Here is a 17,500-nt window from a genome sequence, read left to right on the forward strand (position 1 = left end):
TTAGTAATAGTCAACACAATCCAGGATTAGTTATAACAGCATGCATAGATATTCCCATTAACCCAAAACACCAGATTTGGAACAGTTGCATAACAAACAGAACACATGCATATAGGGAACCACAGTGGCCATTACAATGGCATGCAGGTTACATTGATAGCAACAGGCCACCAGTGATAGTATTTCAACATGGAACTTTAATAGAAACACATTTAAATATTTATTGAACAATAGGACATATGTCCCAACAGTAGGTTTCGTGTAAACATACCCACTGAGTTGTGTGTTTAGATTATTGTTGTGGAGATATTGGGGAGGGCAGAGAGATGTCAATTAACAATTTATATATCCTTGCAGTACTCACAACTTTAATGATCATTGATCTACAGGTATTATTGCAATACCTTATGGCCTTGATTTGGGCAGTGGTATGTTTGTACACAGTGTATACTTCAACTGTCTTACAGCTAAATTCTACTTATCTTAGCTGGTAGACCTGTGGAGGGAATGTTTGTTAACACTACCTGACTGTTTCTACACATATTCTAAGATTCCTTGTTGTAATTATGCACATACCTCTCAATCTCTTAATGCACAACATCTGGACAAAGCTTGACAACATGGGGGTATACATAGAGACATATTTTGAATATTGCTCTTATAAACTTTTAGACAGTTGCTAGAGTAACTAGATTTGTTTTAATATACATTCTATGAAGGATTTGAGGTCTGAACATCAAATGTATGTCATATTATTTAGTGACTACAATTTTGGGATCATCCCAGTGATTTGCCAGGAAGACAGAGGAACGGGCCTAAAATATGAGGCAATTATCTGAACATTCTGCAAAAATCTGTACAGTTGAGAGGTATGATTATGCACACATCTTACTATTACCACTCCCAGGATTCGAGCCATGGCTGTGTGTGCTAAAAATACAACAATTTCAGTTTCATCACAGTAACCTATTTAGAAACTGCTGTCTGTTCCTTCAGTGTTTTATGTCTAAGTCTTTCTTGTTTGTACAATCAGACCTTGTACTTACAACAGTCTTATACAGACATTCCTAGACATATTTTTTATGTAGCACAGTGTGGGTAACAGTGGTTAACACAAAATTACTATTCAGAGACTGCAACACTAAATGCAATACAATACTGGACTAAACACAACCAGTCCAGGATTTAGAACTTTATTGCCAGGCAGTTACAGTTTTATTGAAATATGATCTATATGAAACTATTGTTGTCATACTGTCTGGTTTATTCAGTACAACCCATACACAGTTTTTATACTGCCAGGTGACATTCTACTACTTTATATTTATTTGGTATGGCTACTACAAACAGGATTGTTACTCATCATGACACAGCCTTTGCAACCTGCTAGCATGGACTTCCTGATTCACAGCCCACTCAGCTGCAGCTGTAAAGGGAACAGAGAAATATTTAGGCATACCTATCCATCACATACACAGGCTGGACTTTAGTAAACAGTTGTTGATATAAATACTTACACACTGCGGGACATCACCCTTCTGCCTTGCTTCTTGGACCCATTGGTCCAAGACCTCCCTCTTTCTCCACTTCAGGTCAGCATAGTGGTGCCGTACATGCTCACCAGTCCGAGGGATACCAGTGGCACTGGTGAGATCACGGGCAAGATGGTCCCAGGCTTCTGCTTTATATTGGAAGCCCTGGTACTGGCCATGCAGCAGTCTCTCATCATGGTTCTTTACCAGGAGTCCTACCATGACCTTGGACTCCTGTATGCCCCAGCGCTGCACTCAGAAGCGCATGCCCTCACCAACTCCTGCCATACTGCCTACAGTGGGAAGCTGCAACCAGTTGTGAGCTGTATTCCCGCTTGCGGGGTTTAAATATGGCCAATTTCCTGTTGTTTGTTGTGATTGGATGGTTTTGAATATGCTGAGCTAAGCTAAGCTACAGGCAAACCTGCTTAGATAAGGTTGGCAGCGCTTAATGGGACAGGTTCAACACTGCTTACCAACAGATAAATCCACTTAGCTGGGCTACTCATTGCTTAGCAGTCATATTTACACAATGCTTACACCTGTTTAGCAGAGTTGTGCAATGCTTAGCATTGCTTATTTTTTTTATTTTATACATTATCTGCTGTATGGGATTCATTCATCATTCATTACATATTAGAAATCTGTTAACTGTCCCTGACATCCCCCAATATGCTTTCATTACATTTATTCATGTGTGACTATACTGTATGGGCCACTTGTGTTTATATGGGGGTTTCACAACTTTATTACACTGACACCTTACATCTGGACCTACTACAGTACTCTAGTTAACAAATATCATGTTATATTGTAGCTAATTATAACAAAAATGTTTATGTACTGCTTTCACATGTAAAATGCAAATTGGTTACAATTGGGATCAAACCAGGAATGGCTACTTGCAAAGCATATGCTCGGCCACTACACTATTGCAGCATTGCTTACATTTAATAACTATTGCTATTGACCTTCTTGTGCTGTTTAAGCTGGACTAAGTGTAGCTAAGCAATGGACACACCTGTGCAACTACGCTTAAACTTTATTTTTCAAAAAAAAAAAAATAATTTATTATTTATTTATACCCTATCCCTGCTGAATATGAACCTGTTATTTTATCAACTCAACATGAGTATAGAACGTTAGTGTCTGGTCTACCATACAGGGTAGTGATACTGAGTGACTTCAGTGATTCTTAAGCTGTGGGTGGTGCTAAATATCAAGCTTTTGGTTTTGCCAAGTATTAGTTTGTGGTTAATGAGGTAGGAATTGAGGGAGTTAAGGTCTTTTTGAAGTTGCATTTTGATTGTTGAATGATTGTGGCTAGGCCTAAAGATTACCATGCCATCAGCTCAGATGATAATTTGCAGAGTAGGAAGGTTATAAGTTAATTTATTAATGAAATCAGGGATGAGATGAGGAATATAATAGAACCCAATGAAGATCACTTATTTTTTTCTGGTACTTGAATTTTGTTTCACCTACTATGGTCACTAAAGCATTATTTGTTGTTTGTTATAATGACCCTACTGTTTTTTCAGATTGTATAACTATTCTGACAAATAATTAATAACATGAGAATGTCTTGTTTTTTCAGATTCAGCTGCTCTGTGTGTTGTGGAAGACCTAAGCCATATAGAATGTTTCTATTAGATGATATGTTCCTGTTGTTTCTCTTCTTGACCTGTAAGTATAACACCAGAACAGACACAGTCAGCTATTAAGAAATGCCTGTGATTATTAAAAACAACATTGCGAGCTGGTAATAACATTTCCAAGAATACAGTGGCCATGTATTCCCATTCCTCATTAATGAGTGTGCTTTTGTACTATAGAAATACAACTTTCAGAATTATGCAATACATTTTTGCAGCCCACTTGGTTTTAAATTAGGTGTGCATTTCTTTGGTTATAGGGCCAGATGGTTAACATCACCTCTTTTCCATCACTCCCACCCAATCTAAGCTCTTATCAATTGTGGCTGCTGGAATTTCAAGATGAGGACAGTAAAGAATGGCAGAAAAATCCATGGAGACTAGTGGTTCCAACCCTTGACATGTAGCATTAAACTCATGTTGCTGTGCAGGTGCCAAGTTTATGAAAATATCATGATCATGAGCAACTGAACTACTCAGAATAAAGTTACAATATCCAGTACTTTGGAAGTAATAGGAAGCAGTAAGGTACCTCATTTTCAGTGCTGTGCCAAAAAGAATATTTAACAAAAGATCGTGGATTTCTGTGGTTTTGGAAATACTTTGGGGAAAATTATTTAAACATCCCTGAAACACTTCCCCATTATGAACAGTCATTGCAATGTGCCACTGTCTTCAGTAATGAAGGTGGTAATGTCACAGAAAATAATTCTCTTACCCCTGTATGTGACCGACCATAAGGAGTAAAGTAAGAAAGCAGTCCCACCCAAACACAACTAGCTATTATTTTGATTAGCCCACACTGTAATCATTGAAACTTCTGTAATATACACTAAGGACATAGTGTGAACTCAAGAAAAAGAAAATGGCTGAACAAGAAAAAGAAAATGGCTGGACAACAATAATTGATTGAAATGCAGATATCAGATGAGCCTAAAGTAAAATAAACACTAACACGAAGACATGGATGTTATAAAACATGAGCAGAGTAATCTTGGATTGACTGAGCCCACTAATTATGGAATGAGCTGGGATAAGAAATGGCTCTTGGTGTCATTTTAAGCACATAACAGTTTGGTGAAGAGACATACATGCGATGGTAATTAAGCAACCATTCACTTTACTAAAATGACAACAGCTGCTAAGCAGGACAGCATTATGTGACACCCTGCCTATCCTCTAAGGTAATGTATTGCATTTATACAGAGAAAAGATATATACCATGCTAAACTAAGCTATACTATAGATGAGTGACATCACAAGATAAACAAAGTCTCCCACTGTGCATACCTGCTCAAAGAGCTGCCAGTTTGTGCAGAGGGCAGCACCACTGCAGGTCATCTAAAAGTATACTACAAAACACTCACTTAAACCTTTAAGTGACTCTTCCCTACTCCTTCCCATCTACTGAGGATCTAGTATAATGGAAAGATGCTTCCCTATCATTTCTGTTTCTGGCCAGGTGAATATGGGCATCCTGAGGCAATGGAGTAACTGCCTCATTTTTACTGACAAACATTTAATTTTAGATCATACAAGCACAATGATACACAATATCATTGGAGGCAAAGCTCTGATATATACACATAAAAATCAAACCAGGTCGTCAGTGTTACTCCCAAAACATCCACTACCAACACTAAGGAACAAACATATAGACACCAGTGCGGAGGTGCTCACTTGTAATCTATCCAAACCTCCAATATCTCCTAAAATTATCCCTCAGTGGCCCCGTGCACACTCAAAAAAGCATCTCATACAAAACAACTCTGAAAATCATAATAGCCATGCTACCAAGCCCATAAGGCAAGACACCACACAGCCAAACATTCTAGTTACTGGGGATCCCATTGTTAGACATACTTAATGTTCCCCTTACCAGGCTAAATAAGGAGAAGATCACAGTGATCTGTCTGTCTGGAGCCAAGATATGCCAGATCACACATGCATTAGGTCTTTAAACCACAAGTAACAGTATGACATTGTCATAGCCCATGTAGGTGTAAATAACCTAGGATGCACCTCACTGGACTACATGAAGAAAGACATGATGAATATGCCTGAATATGTGTCCCAGGTAGCTATGAATCTAGCCTTGAGTAACATCTTACCTTCACCAATGATGATGCTACAGTGCCAGCAAAAAATGATTGACTTCAACAATTAGCAATATCTGTCAGCCTGGGTAGACATGATTGATAAACCATGATGCTTTGCCATAGATGGTTTGCACTTATCACCATTTGGCTTTCAGATACTGGCAAAAAATGTATCTATCCCATAGTGCATTTTGTATGCCATGCCAAGTTATTAAACCTTCCAACATAAAAAAAAAAATCACTCATGACTACTTAAAGGTACTGCTGCTCAACACTCAGTCCATGTATCCAGAACAGTCAAAAAAGCTCAACAACGCTTGCACTTTCTAAGGAAACTCAGAAAGGGAAAATTACCAAGCTCCATACTTCAGACCTTTTATAGGGGCACCATTGAAAGTGTCCTGATCAACAGCATTGCAGTCTGGTATGGGAGCTGTAACAATCAGGACTGGAAGGCTCTCCAGAGAGTTGTAAGTGCGGCAGAAAGAATCATTGGCATCTCCCTTACACCTCTGGAGGACCTACATAAATGCTGGTGCATCAACAGGGCCAAAAAGATTTCCAGCGATCCAATGCTTCCTGCCAGTGGTCTATATACTTGTCTGTCCTCAGGCAGGAGATACAGAAGCCTGCATTGTAAGACCACCAGACTAAAAAACAGTGTCTTTCTGCTCTCCATTAGACTTGAACTCTTGGGAAAAATGAACCATGACATCTGTTACATAACTAGCCTATCAAGGGGCTTATTTTATGGATGTGCGATAACTAAGTGCAATACTAAGGTAGCTCACCTACACAATGAAGGACTGTAAAGTGCAATATACAAACTGCAATAATTCAGTCTATTCATAAATATGCTGCTATTCTTTCAATTTTACTTTGACAGTATTACCTTCATATTGTTCCTTGTCTTCTTTGTCTCCTGTTCTGGAATAGGTGTGGGTCACTGCTGTCCTACTTTACTTACAAATTGCTACTTATTAAAATTCTACTGTGATATTTTATTAATTTTTCTCTGTCTATATGTGCAACTGTTTCCTGCATTCAGAATGAAGCATTGTAATTTTGTTCAGCTACACTGCTGTGTAGTTCTGAATGACAATAAAATTTTCTTTGACTTGACTTTGACTAGGAGTTTAAATTTAAAAAAAAACTGTCCTCCCTGGAGGTGCTCGTCTTCCTGGAAAATGCAGACTCATCTGCTGTCACAGAAACATGGTTCAGAACCATGGAAAGCCCTCAGCTATCAAAGGCTACAATACCGTTCATACATTTCAATTCCCCTCAGCATAAATCAAAGGGAGGAGGTGTCTCAGTTGCATAAAGCACAAGTACACTGCTAGACTGGTCCAAAAAAATGACTTGTTTGAGCTGCTCCATGCCCAATTAACTACAGGTGCAACCCCCTCACCATCATAACCTTGCTACCTACAGATCCTCTAAAATCAGTCTGAAAAACAACACCTCCTACATAAACCTACTGGAATATCATAGCATTCAGCCTAACACCATGCTTATATGTGACTTCAAGTATCCCTTCATAAACTGGAAGACTTATATGACCCATAATTCACTCAGTCAGAGGCTTTTGGACTTTGTCAATGCAAATACCCTGGAGCAACTAATTAGATCCCCAACTAGAGGTACAAATATCCTAGACCTAGTACTCACAAACATGAGGGGATGCTGCTTCCTCCCATACATTAACTCCTCCCTGGTAAGATTTGACCACAAAATGATCTCCTTTAGTATTAAAATTAAGCTAGAACCCTCATCAAACTCCAAAACTGTTAAGAACTTTGCTAAGGCCAGTTACCTCAAACTAAGTAACAGCTTATTAAACTTCCAAGGTCCTCAATACCTGAATGATACTGAGGCCAACTCTGAGCTGTACATAAAAGCACTGTACAACCACATTCATAGCTGCATAGAGGAGGCAGTACCTGTCAAACTCAAACCTATGATTACTGGCAAATAGAAAAAAATCCTCTCCAAAACCAAGAAGGAACAGACAAAACAGTGCAGAAAGATGCTCATCTGTCTAAACAAACAAATTAGAGAAATGGTCAAATCTGACATACAAACTATGAGGCAAAGATAGTCTCCCAGGTAAATGATAACCATAAGTTCCTATCCTCAGGGGAAGTGCTCAGCAATGTGCACTTACACCCAACCTTAAGCTATAGCAAACCTGCTGCTTGACAAGTTCAATTTAAACCTCTCCCCCCATTACCTCCTACCATACCCAAATAAATACCTGAAATATCCCCCTACCAGTCATTACAAAGGAACAGGTTCTTACTGTGCTCCCTAAAGTCAAAAACAGAGCCTCCATGGGTCCCGACAGCATTCCAGGTTGCTTCTTAAATAGCTTAATACAGCATCTATCAGGGCCAGTAGAAACTCTCTTTAACCACAGCCTCTGGATGGGTTTTGTCCAGGAGGAATAGAGGACTGCATCAGTCATTCTTCTGCACAAGGGGAGCCCATCAGCTGACACAGGGAAATACAGACCCATAAACTTGACTAGTCTTATCTGCAAGGCCATGGAGACTTGATCAGTAATGACACAGGAACTTTCCAAACACTAAACAAGACCCAGTTTGGCTTTGTCAAAGGGAGGTCTTGCCTGCTCAATTTGGTGGATTTCTTCGAGAAAGTCACCAGGGTCATGGATGAGGGTAAAACAGTACACACCACCTATCTAGACCAGGACAAAGTTTTGAAACACTCCTCTGCTCAAGGATCATAAATAAACTTACTGAGTTAGGCATAAACCCCTCCACTGTCTGATGGATAGTCACCTGGCTCACTGACAGGACACATGTTGTCCAGATAGGTGAATCCACCTCTGATAAAAAAACTGTTACTAGAGATGTCCCTCAGGGCTCAGTGTTGGGACCTCTCCTGTTTGGTATATACTTCTCTGAAGTGAAGGCAGTTGTCGGAGGATAGTAGCTCACCAAGTTTGATGATGTCTGTAAATAGGGAGTAAACACTGAATCCCCAGTTGATGCTGACATCCTATAAACAGGCCTAAAAATGACAAACTACTGGTGCTAAAACCATGGTCTGAGACTAAATGCTAAAAAATGCATAATCACACCCTTTGGTAAATCAGATAATCTTGCTAATTATACAACGACCCCCCATTAATATTCAAAAACGTGCATGCTGATTGGTCCGTTGCTTTTTTTAAAGCTGTCTCGCTATGTTAAACTCCTTTAACATAGCAAGACAGTTTGTAAAAAGCAACAGAGATCTTGCTTTCTCCATTGCTTTTTTCAAAACTGTCTCGCTATGTTAAACCCATTTAACATAGCAAAACAGTTTCTAAAAAGCAACAGAGATCTTGCTTTCTCCGTTGCTTTTACCCACAGCTCTGATGTACTGCGTAGGCATACGCATGCACAGAAAATCAGAACTGCCGCAGAATACCAGACAGCTGCAGAAGTGCAGCAAGGAGGCATTATACAATGCTATTATTTAAGAAAAATAATTATTTTCTTTCTTAAATAATGTCATTGTATAATAGCAATAACCCACTTCTGGGTGTGGGTAATGCTGGATTTACCCACGGTTGGCTTTGTTTGGCCACTCGGGCTTCACCCTCGTGACCAAATCACACCAACTGTGGGTAAATCCAGCATTACCCACACCCAGGCATGGGTTGTTGCTATATTATACTATTGATAACATATACCTAAATGTGGACCCAGTGGTGATGTACCCAGGAACACAGATAGTAACCTAAACTTTGACCACCAGGTAGCTGCGGTAGTGAGAGAGTCCTTCTGTGTAGCTCAACTCATAAGTAAAGGCATGGCATCAAGATCAAAGTAAGTCATAGTACCATTGTATTCAACCCTCATCAGGCCCATAATCGAGTACAGTGCTCCATTCTGCATGTACGTAGCCAGACACTTACACCAAATGGGATGGCCCCAAAGGTTTTTCACTAAAAAAAATGCAAAGTGTAAGACACATGTCTTATGCAGACAGACTGAAAGCCCTATCACTTTACTTTCTTTCATATCATTTATTTAGAGATTAGAGGTGACTTATGCCTGACCTACAAGGCATTCTCTGATCCAGTCCTGATGAAAATTTTACATATTCACAAGACAGGTTACATGTTCCATTGACCTGAACCTTATTTATGCCTCTAACAGAACTTGCTGGCAAAGGCTACCTCTTCTATGGAATAAACTCCCCCTTCGTAAAATAAAGCACGTCCCTCAATCTCTTCAAAAATAATTTGGATAAATGGATGGAGAACTGTAAATTCACTCCCTGGGTACTGCCCATGTCGGTTATGGACAGGGCAGTCTGTGAAATGACTCAGGGCTCCAACACCCAATGATCCACTACCCTTATACTACCCCATCCCATATCTGGGGAATTAAAATATAATACTGTCAAATCCTGGGTATTACTGGCTAGGCTTGTAAAGGATCTTGTGCCATTAACCTATTAATCACCTATGAACTTATTTGAGATACATATTCAACAAATATATACAATTAATGCCATGCATTCAATTAGAATTTGCAGTAATTAGATTAGCATTAACTCAAGTCTTTGCTGTCCTGGCAAGTAACATAGGTGTTCCACTTTGATGGCTTTCTAATTAATCAACTGTACCTGGATATTTCACAGTCACTATTAGATAATGAATCCACAGGAGATTTATTGTCAACCAGTGACTCTTTAGCTGTTGGCAGTTGGCACATGTATGCTTGTGGGGACTTCAGTGGTTCAGTTCAGTGGATGACATCCTGTTTTTGGTGTGAGTTTGATATTACTGGTTGTAAGGATTTCATTACAATGTATGTGTTCAACCACCTGCAGATGAAATCCTTTTCCAAACAAACTTGTTATATCTTGCATGGATGTCTGGAATCTGCACATTTCCAGGTTATCCCTTTGTCTTTTAAAAGTGAATTTTTTCCCTTATTCTTAAAGAACGTCTTTTTTTTACACTGATTTTTAATTGAGAACTGTGTCCACAGACTGAAAAAAAAACATGTTTATTTTATCAAGTCTTGATGTTTCCTACATTTTAATGCTACTTTTTGGACTCTATGTACTGTATTTTTATATTTTTAAATTTAATTCCATAGTCTGCACACATGGGGGCCCAGCATCTTGATTTTTTTTTAGTCTGCTTCAAGTATCCCAAAATACAGTGTTTGGCTTTAAAATATTACATCATAGCCCATAAGCTCCTGTCAATGCATTGACTTTACATATGTTTTCACATATACCCTGCATTCTTTTAGTGAGTCAGGTTTAATTACCAACTCCTGCCTTTCAATAACTACTTAAAAGACAAACAGGGAAAATCACACAAAGTATTCTCAGCACATGAATTTTGTCTCCAGCTGTGAGCTATCAATCAAAGCAGAAAACAGCTCAAATTTTCCATTATGACAGATATGAAGAGAAAGTGTTTAGGGGAGGGGGATGAGTTTAACGACTACAACTCAGGCATAATAAAAGAATGAAAATTGCCCACTTTAGAAAGAAAAAGAAGTAGCAGGCACTGAGAATACTGTTTTGTGTTGATCCTCCAACAATTTTGTTTTAGCAAAGATTTCTGAGAACATAAAATCTACGTGTATATTTCTGATTATTCTTCACTGAACATGTGAATATGTTTTTGTTCTAGTGTACATCAGTCATTAAAGAAATGCCCGAATGGCAGTAGTAGCAGCACAGCAACAGCAGAAGCAGCTATATCAGTCACTTAACACTTACCTAGTCCAATAGGATTTGGACTGGGCATTCAGAAAAGACCCTGATTTAGCTGTGTCTTATGCGTCTAGCTTGTGAGTTGGTATGTCTTAAAAGAAATCATTTCTTTAATTTCTATAGCATCATTACACCAAGGGTGAGATGCAAAAGAGACCAAAATATAAAGTTCTGTTTTATACATATATATATATATATATATATATATATATATATATATATATATATATAGTTTAGCCATCAAATTGAAATTAAAACGGTTTTGTACAGTTTACCGTTACGACATACAGAATGTCCAGCCAGCATCATTGGTTAGGAAGTATGATTAGAGATACTCCAACAAGACCTGTTATCAATGATGATAACAAATGTATAACAAAATGCATTCAGAATGATTAGAGATACTCCAAGACTTGTTATCAATGATGATAACAAATGTATAACAAAATGCATTCAGAGTTTAGCACTTTGAAGCTTCATGATACTTTTTGGACGAGGACTGTCTTTGTTATTATATTCCAAAGTGATGCATACTCTGTACCAATTATTTATTTATTTTTGTTGATTCATAGTTGTCTTACATTATGCTGACCTCTGAAAGGTGGGAGCTTCTTGAACCTCTAATACAAGATGTGACAGCATGCTTACACTCCAAATTGCATAAAAGTTTAATATTTCTAATTTCCTGCAGTAACCATCATTTCAGGGGGGTGATCAACCTCCTCTGAAGGATTCTACTCTTGCCTATTTCATTTAAAATGCCAAGAGTACTATATTGTTTTTCCTTTTCTTCTTATTTGTAAGTCGTCCACTTCGCTTGATGTTGTCGCTTTGTGCTCCTTGCCTTCACTCCTTTCTTAAATTGATAGCTTCCAATGTGAACAGTCGTTCCTACTGGAAATGTCATTGAAGAGTAATTAAGCAGCAGCTAACTGCTTCTGCTTCTCTTGCAAAGTTGTGGCAAGCCAAAATATCTATGTCCTTTCAGTACAATCACCATACATTTTTTGATAGAAATCATTTACTGTAGTATATTAATATACAGCATTTTCTCATAGTGCAGTGTGATTTTGCTTTCTGTTGTTACTAAGATGTAATAAAAAACATAGTTTAGGTTTTAAATTTGGAGTTTTCCTTTAAATGTCAATAAACAGTACTTAAGCAGTAACTCACTGTAATTTGCCTTGCAAAATTTCAATATAGAACATTTTCTGATAGTACAGTGTCATATTTTGCTTTTAGTATTGTAAGCTGAGATGCAATTAAATCCATTTTGGTGATTCAGGTTGTCTTAATTCACAATATACAGTAGTTAAGTAGCAGCTGATCATTTCATTTAACCTGCAATGTTTGTAACAGTCTAACAAATATATTGCGTCTTGCCAGCAAAGATATTATACAAGTTCCATTTCAGATAAAATGGACTTTTTGATATAGAACATTTTTTTAATCTAAAGCATTTGCGATAGTGCAGAGTGATTTTGCTTTCTGTGTTATAAGGGAAAGGTTTTGATCAGGATAGTAATATTTATGCAATTATAATTTTATGTTTGACTATAATGAAATTAAAGTTTGATGGTGTCCTACTTGGCTCTATAACTTTGCCTGCCAAGTCTATGAATATGAGTGATGTATGTTAATTAGTTGTCCATGATTTTAGCTAGAAGTCTAATTTTTAGGAGCTTTTTCCATGATCCTCTTCTCTAGAGGTTGAAAGATATGACGCTACTCATTTTCAGGGTGATAGAAAAGTCATGAATTTTGTGTAGCCTATGAATACATTAAAATATTGTTCAAAAATAGAGGCTACAGCATTCACATTCATGTTTGTGTTTGAACTCTGTAACTCTGCAACACTGCTCACTTTACTTTTGAGGCCTGACAGGCTGTAATGCAGGAATCCCTGAGTTACTACCTTTGCTGGGCTTCACAGTCTCTCTGTCAATCAGGGACTCTGTCACTTTGTAAACCATTACCTCTGACTGCACTGCAACCTTTAGCGATGTTCTTCATGTTAATCACTGCTGCAGTAGCCTTATCTATATGGGTTATATCCTGCCAAGGATTTAACAACCGGCCAGCTTTCAAACCTTCAGGGCACCTTCCACATGCCCAAACTATCAAGTAGCTCAAAACAAGCTGACTAAACCATAGGTTTGGTTGCAAAGCCCTTTAAAGCTTTCTTGCCACTGAAGAATATGCTTCTCTGAGGCATGAGAGGATTGCTGGTTGGCTTCTTCTTTCCTTAGCTAGGCAGATAAGTTCACGTTTGGAGAAAAAATGTCTATTTTCTTATTTTTTACTGATGTGTTATTACTTTCCTTTTCAGGAAAGTTATTTTAAAGTTAGGAGTGGTGTATTTTAATTGATTGTCTAGAGACTGTAACATACTTTTAAATGGAGCACTTGTTTCTGTCAAAAGTAGTGTTAACTAAATGATAAAATATTTTCTGTGAAGAAATTGGGTTTATTTTTCCATTGTGGGGCTGCCATAATGTTTGAAAGTGCTTTGTTACTGGTAGTTTTAATGGCATTGTGTCTTATTTTCCCCAGGATAGAGGAAACATTTTCTGCTTGATCATGGAACATATTCAGTCCCATGGCTGGTCCTTCTTCCAGCCACAAAGAGAAAAAGTTAAGCAAACAGCCTTTGCAACCACAGTGGGCTAGCCATTTACCTCAAGCACAGGTGTGTGACTGTGGTGACTATTTGTTGTACCTCAGACCACTTATCTTTTACCTCAAATCCCACTAGTGTAGAACCTACAGCCACTATGGACGGGGTTAGCCACATCCTTTGTGGCTGTTGGAGGCAAGGTACAGCCACTCTTGTTGGTCCTGGGAGATGAAATAGGAAAGGTTTCCCTGTTCTGTCAGAATGCTGTACCCATCTCTAGGGAAGTAGTGGCTGCCATTGGTAACATAGTTAGCTCCATTTTTCCTGTCAAAAAGAAACAGAAAACCAGGCGTGTATCTACTCCTCTTCAAATTTCTTTGCATAGGAGTAGTTTATTGGGAATGGCTCAAGGTTTTGATTCAGGCAGTTGATCCTTCTTGTAGAGTAGTTTCCAGTAAAAAAAAAAAGGGATGCCTCATTTCCTGAAGAGATTCAAGATTCTGAATCTGAACAGGAAGATGTAGGGAATAGATTCAGGGTTTTGTACTCAGAATTCTGATTCAGACTCAGAGAAGAGCTCAGTTTCTGATTTTCCCTGTGGGGGTTTCTCTTTCTCTGAGACCATTGCTAGAATATCCTGCGTTTTTCAGTGTGAGAACACAGAGGTTTCTTAGTCTCTCAGAAAAATACTATGAGTTGTTACAGAAGGATTTTTCAGAACCCACATCCAATTTCAGCAAAAAATAGAATGCGTAGTCTCAACAAAATTCAGGTAAACAGATATTTAGGAAGAAGTGGCAAGGAGGTTCCAATAAGAAGTCTCAAATCTTCCAAAACCAAGGACACTCCAAGTCTGAATGACTGTTCAAGAGACCTTTTGACCCTCTCCCACCCTTGCCTCATTTTTCTTCCAGAAAGACTGAATCTCTATTTTCAACAAAAAACTCTGCCAATGAATTGTTTTAGACAAATGGGTTCTGAAAATCATTAATCAGGCTTACAGATTGTAATGGGAGAAAATTCCTGTATTCCAGAGAGTCATTCCTCATCCTACAGATTAGTCTTTTTTGTTTTGACCTGTTTTTTGCCGCATGCTGTCTCAAGGAGTGATAGAACTAGTTCCTCCTTTCCAGATAGGGAAGGGGTTTTATTCAAGGATGTTTTTTATACCAAAGAAAGAAAATGTTTTTAGACCACTTCTAGATCTTTCTTTCCTAAATCTGTTTGTGATAGTGCCAAAATTTAAACTGATGTCACTTCACAACCTGTTGCCTCTTCTTCCTCTTTCAAATTTCCTGTTTACATTAAACGTAAAAGATGCTTATCATCACATTCCTATTCATCCAGACTTCATAGCATCATAGGAGGTTACTAGGCTAATGTCCCTGAGGCCCATACAAGCCTAGCCAAGAGTTTATCCCCAAAAAGAAACCTCAGTCAGCACCTGTCACCCCTGTCAATGAGGGACACAGGTGGAACCCCTGGGACAAATTTCTGCTTTCTCATCCACTCATCAAGGTTGCACTTGAGGGTCAGTGAGGTACTCTGTTTGACGTGTATGGGAAATCTATTCCAGAGATGAGGCAGCCTCTGGGAGGAACCCCTGTCTCTCCAGCAGGTTTTGTTGATGTCACATATTAGAGTCATATGTTTTGAGCAGATAATGCGTGAGGAGTTAGACTTATGGATGTTGAGTATCTCTAGTAGGGCAGGGTCCAAGATTGACTTGTAGGCGAGACACAGATCCCCTCTGAGGAATCTGTACAATACCAAGCAGAGTGACAGTGATTTGAGCCTGTCCTCAAAGGACAGGTGTTGGAGACCATGGTTTCTCTTTGTGAAGTATTTCTGTGGCCTTTCTAGTTCATGAGACTTCAGGCATCCCTTAAGATTTTGTGTGTCTGGATCACATTATCAGTTCTCTCCCTTACCCTTTGGACTATCTACTGTACCAAGAGTGTTCAAATAGTGCCTAGCTCCAGTTACAGTTCATTGCAGACTACAGGATATCCATATTTTTCTGCATTTAGATGACTTGTTTATCTTTGCAGAGTTTTTTTCAAAATGTCAGGAATTTCTGTCTTGGGTGCGAGATCTCTTGCACAAGCTGGGATTCCAAGAGAACATTCAAAAGTCTTTGTTGACTCCCTCACACAGGATTATATTCCTGGGATGTTGACTAGACAACTCAGTTCAAACAGCTTTTCTTCCACAAGAAAAAAACAGATTTTTCTTTAGATCTATTTCTAATGTTTTCTGCTCAGACTTCGGTCACTGTGATGGAATACCTAGAATTTTGAGTCTCATGGCATCTAGGATTCTTATGATACCCCTTGCAAGGCTCCATATGAGAAAGATACAGTGGCATCTGAAATCTCTTTGGTCTCAGCATCAACACCCTTTATCTTTTTGGATTCCAATACTGGGGTTTGTCTGAAATCTCCATTCTCCAAAGCATTCAGTAACCAGAGATGTTTCAAACTTTGCTTGGGGAGCACTTTCAGGTGAGATAAAAGTGTACGGGGTGTGGGACATCAAGGGCAGAAGCAGACACATAAATATCAAGGAGATGCTTGCCTTGATCAAGGCACTCAATTCTCTGAACCATCTTTTGTCCTCCAGACTTCTTCAAGTGGTTGCAGACAATAAATACCACAGTCATGTGGTACAACAACAAGCAAAGGAGAACCAGGTCATCCCCCCCCCCTTTGCAGACTAGCCATGTTAGCTTTTAGTGTAGCTTCACAGCACAATCTCACTCTACAGACATCCTACATTCCATCAGAGCAAAACTGTGTGGCAGATAAGCTCAGCAGGACCAGGGCAGACCCTCATGAATGGAAGCTAATCGGGATATACTGGATCCATCTGTGGGAAGTTCCTTGGGTAGACTTCTTTGCCTGCTATCCGAATAATCCACTGGCAAAATTCTGTTCCAGGACTCCATGCAAGAAGGCTTGGAAGACAGACAGATGTCTTTTCTTTTCTTTGGGCAAGAATGTTTCTGTAGGCTTTTACATCCTTTCCACTGATATCCAGGGTACTTTTGAAGATTCAGAAATCATCCCCCAAGATCATTGTGGTGACTCCTTTCTGGCCCAGGCAACCATGGTTCTCTCTTCTTTTGGAAATGCCCAAGGGCAAATACCACAAGTTTCCTCACAGAATGGATCTATTCACACAAGAGCACCCTAACATCAATCATCTTCAACGGATTGCTGGATGATTGGGTCTTAATTGCAGCAGGTACTAATGGGGGCAAGAAAGCCTGTTACTAAAAATCATAGATTAGCAACTAGAAAAGTTTTTTAGAGCAAACAACATACTAGCACCCATTTGAGGCTAGTTTTTCTCTGGTTTTACAATATTTGTGTGAATTACTATCTTATGGCCATTTTTATTCATCTATCAAGTTTCATTTATCAGCATGTCTGCCCATGGATCCTCCTCTTTCAAGGCAGTCGTATGTCAAAATGTTCTTGAAAGGGATTTCACATAAGAAGCTTCCACGTATATCAGTGGCCCCTACTTGAGATATTAATTTTGTGTTAATGAAGCTAACACTTTCTTCATTTGAACCAACTAATCTGGCTGTCTTGAGGTTCCTAACATGAAAAACAGTTTTATTGATTGCTCTGACCTCTGCAAGAAGGGTATCTAAGTTATAAGGTCTTATGGTGAGTCAACCCTACCTCATTTAACACAAGGACACGGTTTCTTTGAGAATTAATCCTTCTTTTCTGTCTAAAATGGCATCCAAGTTTGCTTTAAGCCAAACTATCTATCTCCCTGTTTTCTTTCCTAAACCTAAAAATGAGGGATACAGGATACTCCACACTTTGG

General features: G+C 38.8%; 1 protein-coding gene across 3 annotated transcripts in view; it reads left to right on the forward strand.

The window, feature by feature from the left end:
* Nucleotides 1–17,500, forward strand: part of LOC122807740 (laminin subunit beta-1-like) — a 2,263,691-nt gene that overhangs the window by 513,189 nt on the left and 1,733,002 nt on the right. For all 3 annotated transcript variants that reach the window (XM_044078727.1, XM_044078725.1, XM_044078726.1), the window contains one exon: nt 3,130–3,218. In XM_044078727.1, the coding sequence (XP_043934662.1) occupies nt 3,173–3,218 (46 nt within the window). In that variant the 5' untranslated portion in view covers nt 3,130–3,172. The remainder of the gene's footprint in view (nt 1–3,129; nt 3,219–17,500) is intronic.

The sequence above is a fragment of the Protopterus annectens genome, chromosome 7.part1, assembly GCF_019279795.1.
Source record: "Protopterus annectens isolate FY-2018-M chromosome 7.part1, PAN1.0, whole genome shotgun sequence".
NCBI classification, from domain to species: Eukaryota; Metazoa; Chordata; order Ceratodontiformes; family Protopteridae; genus Protopterus; species Protopterus annectens.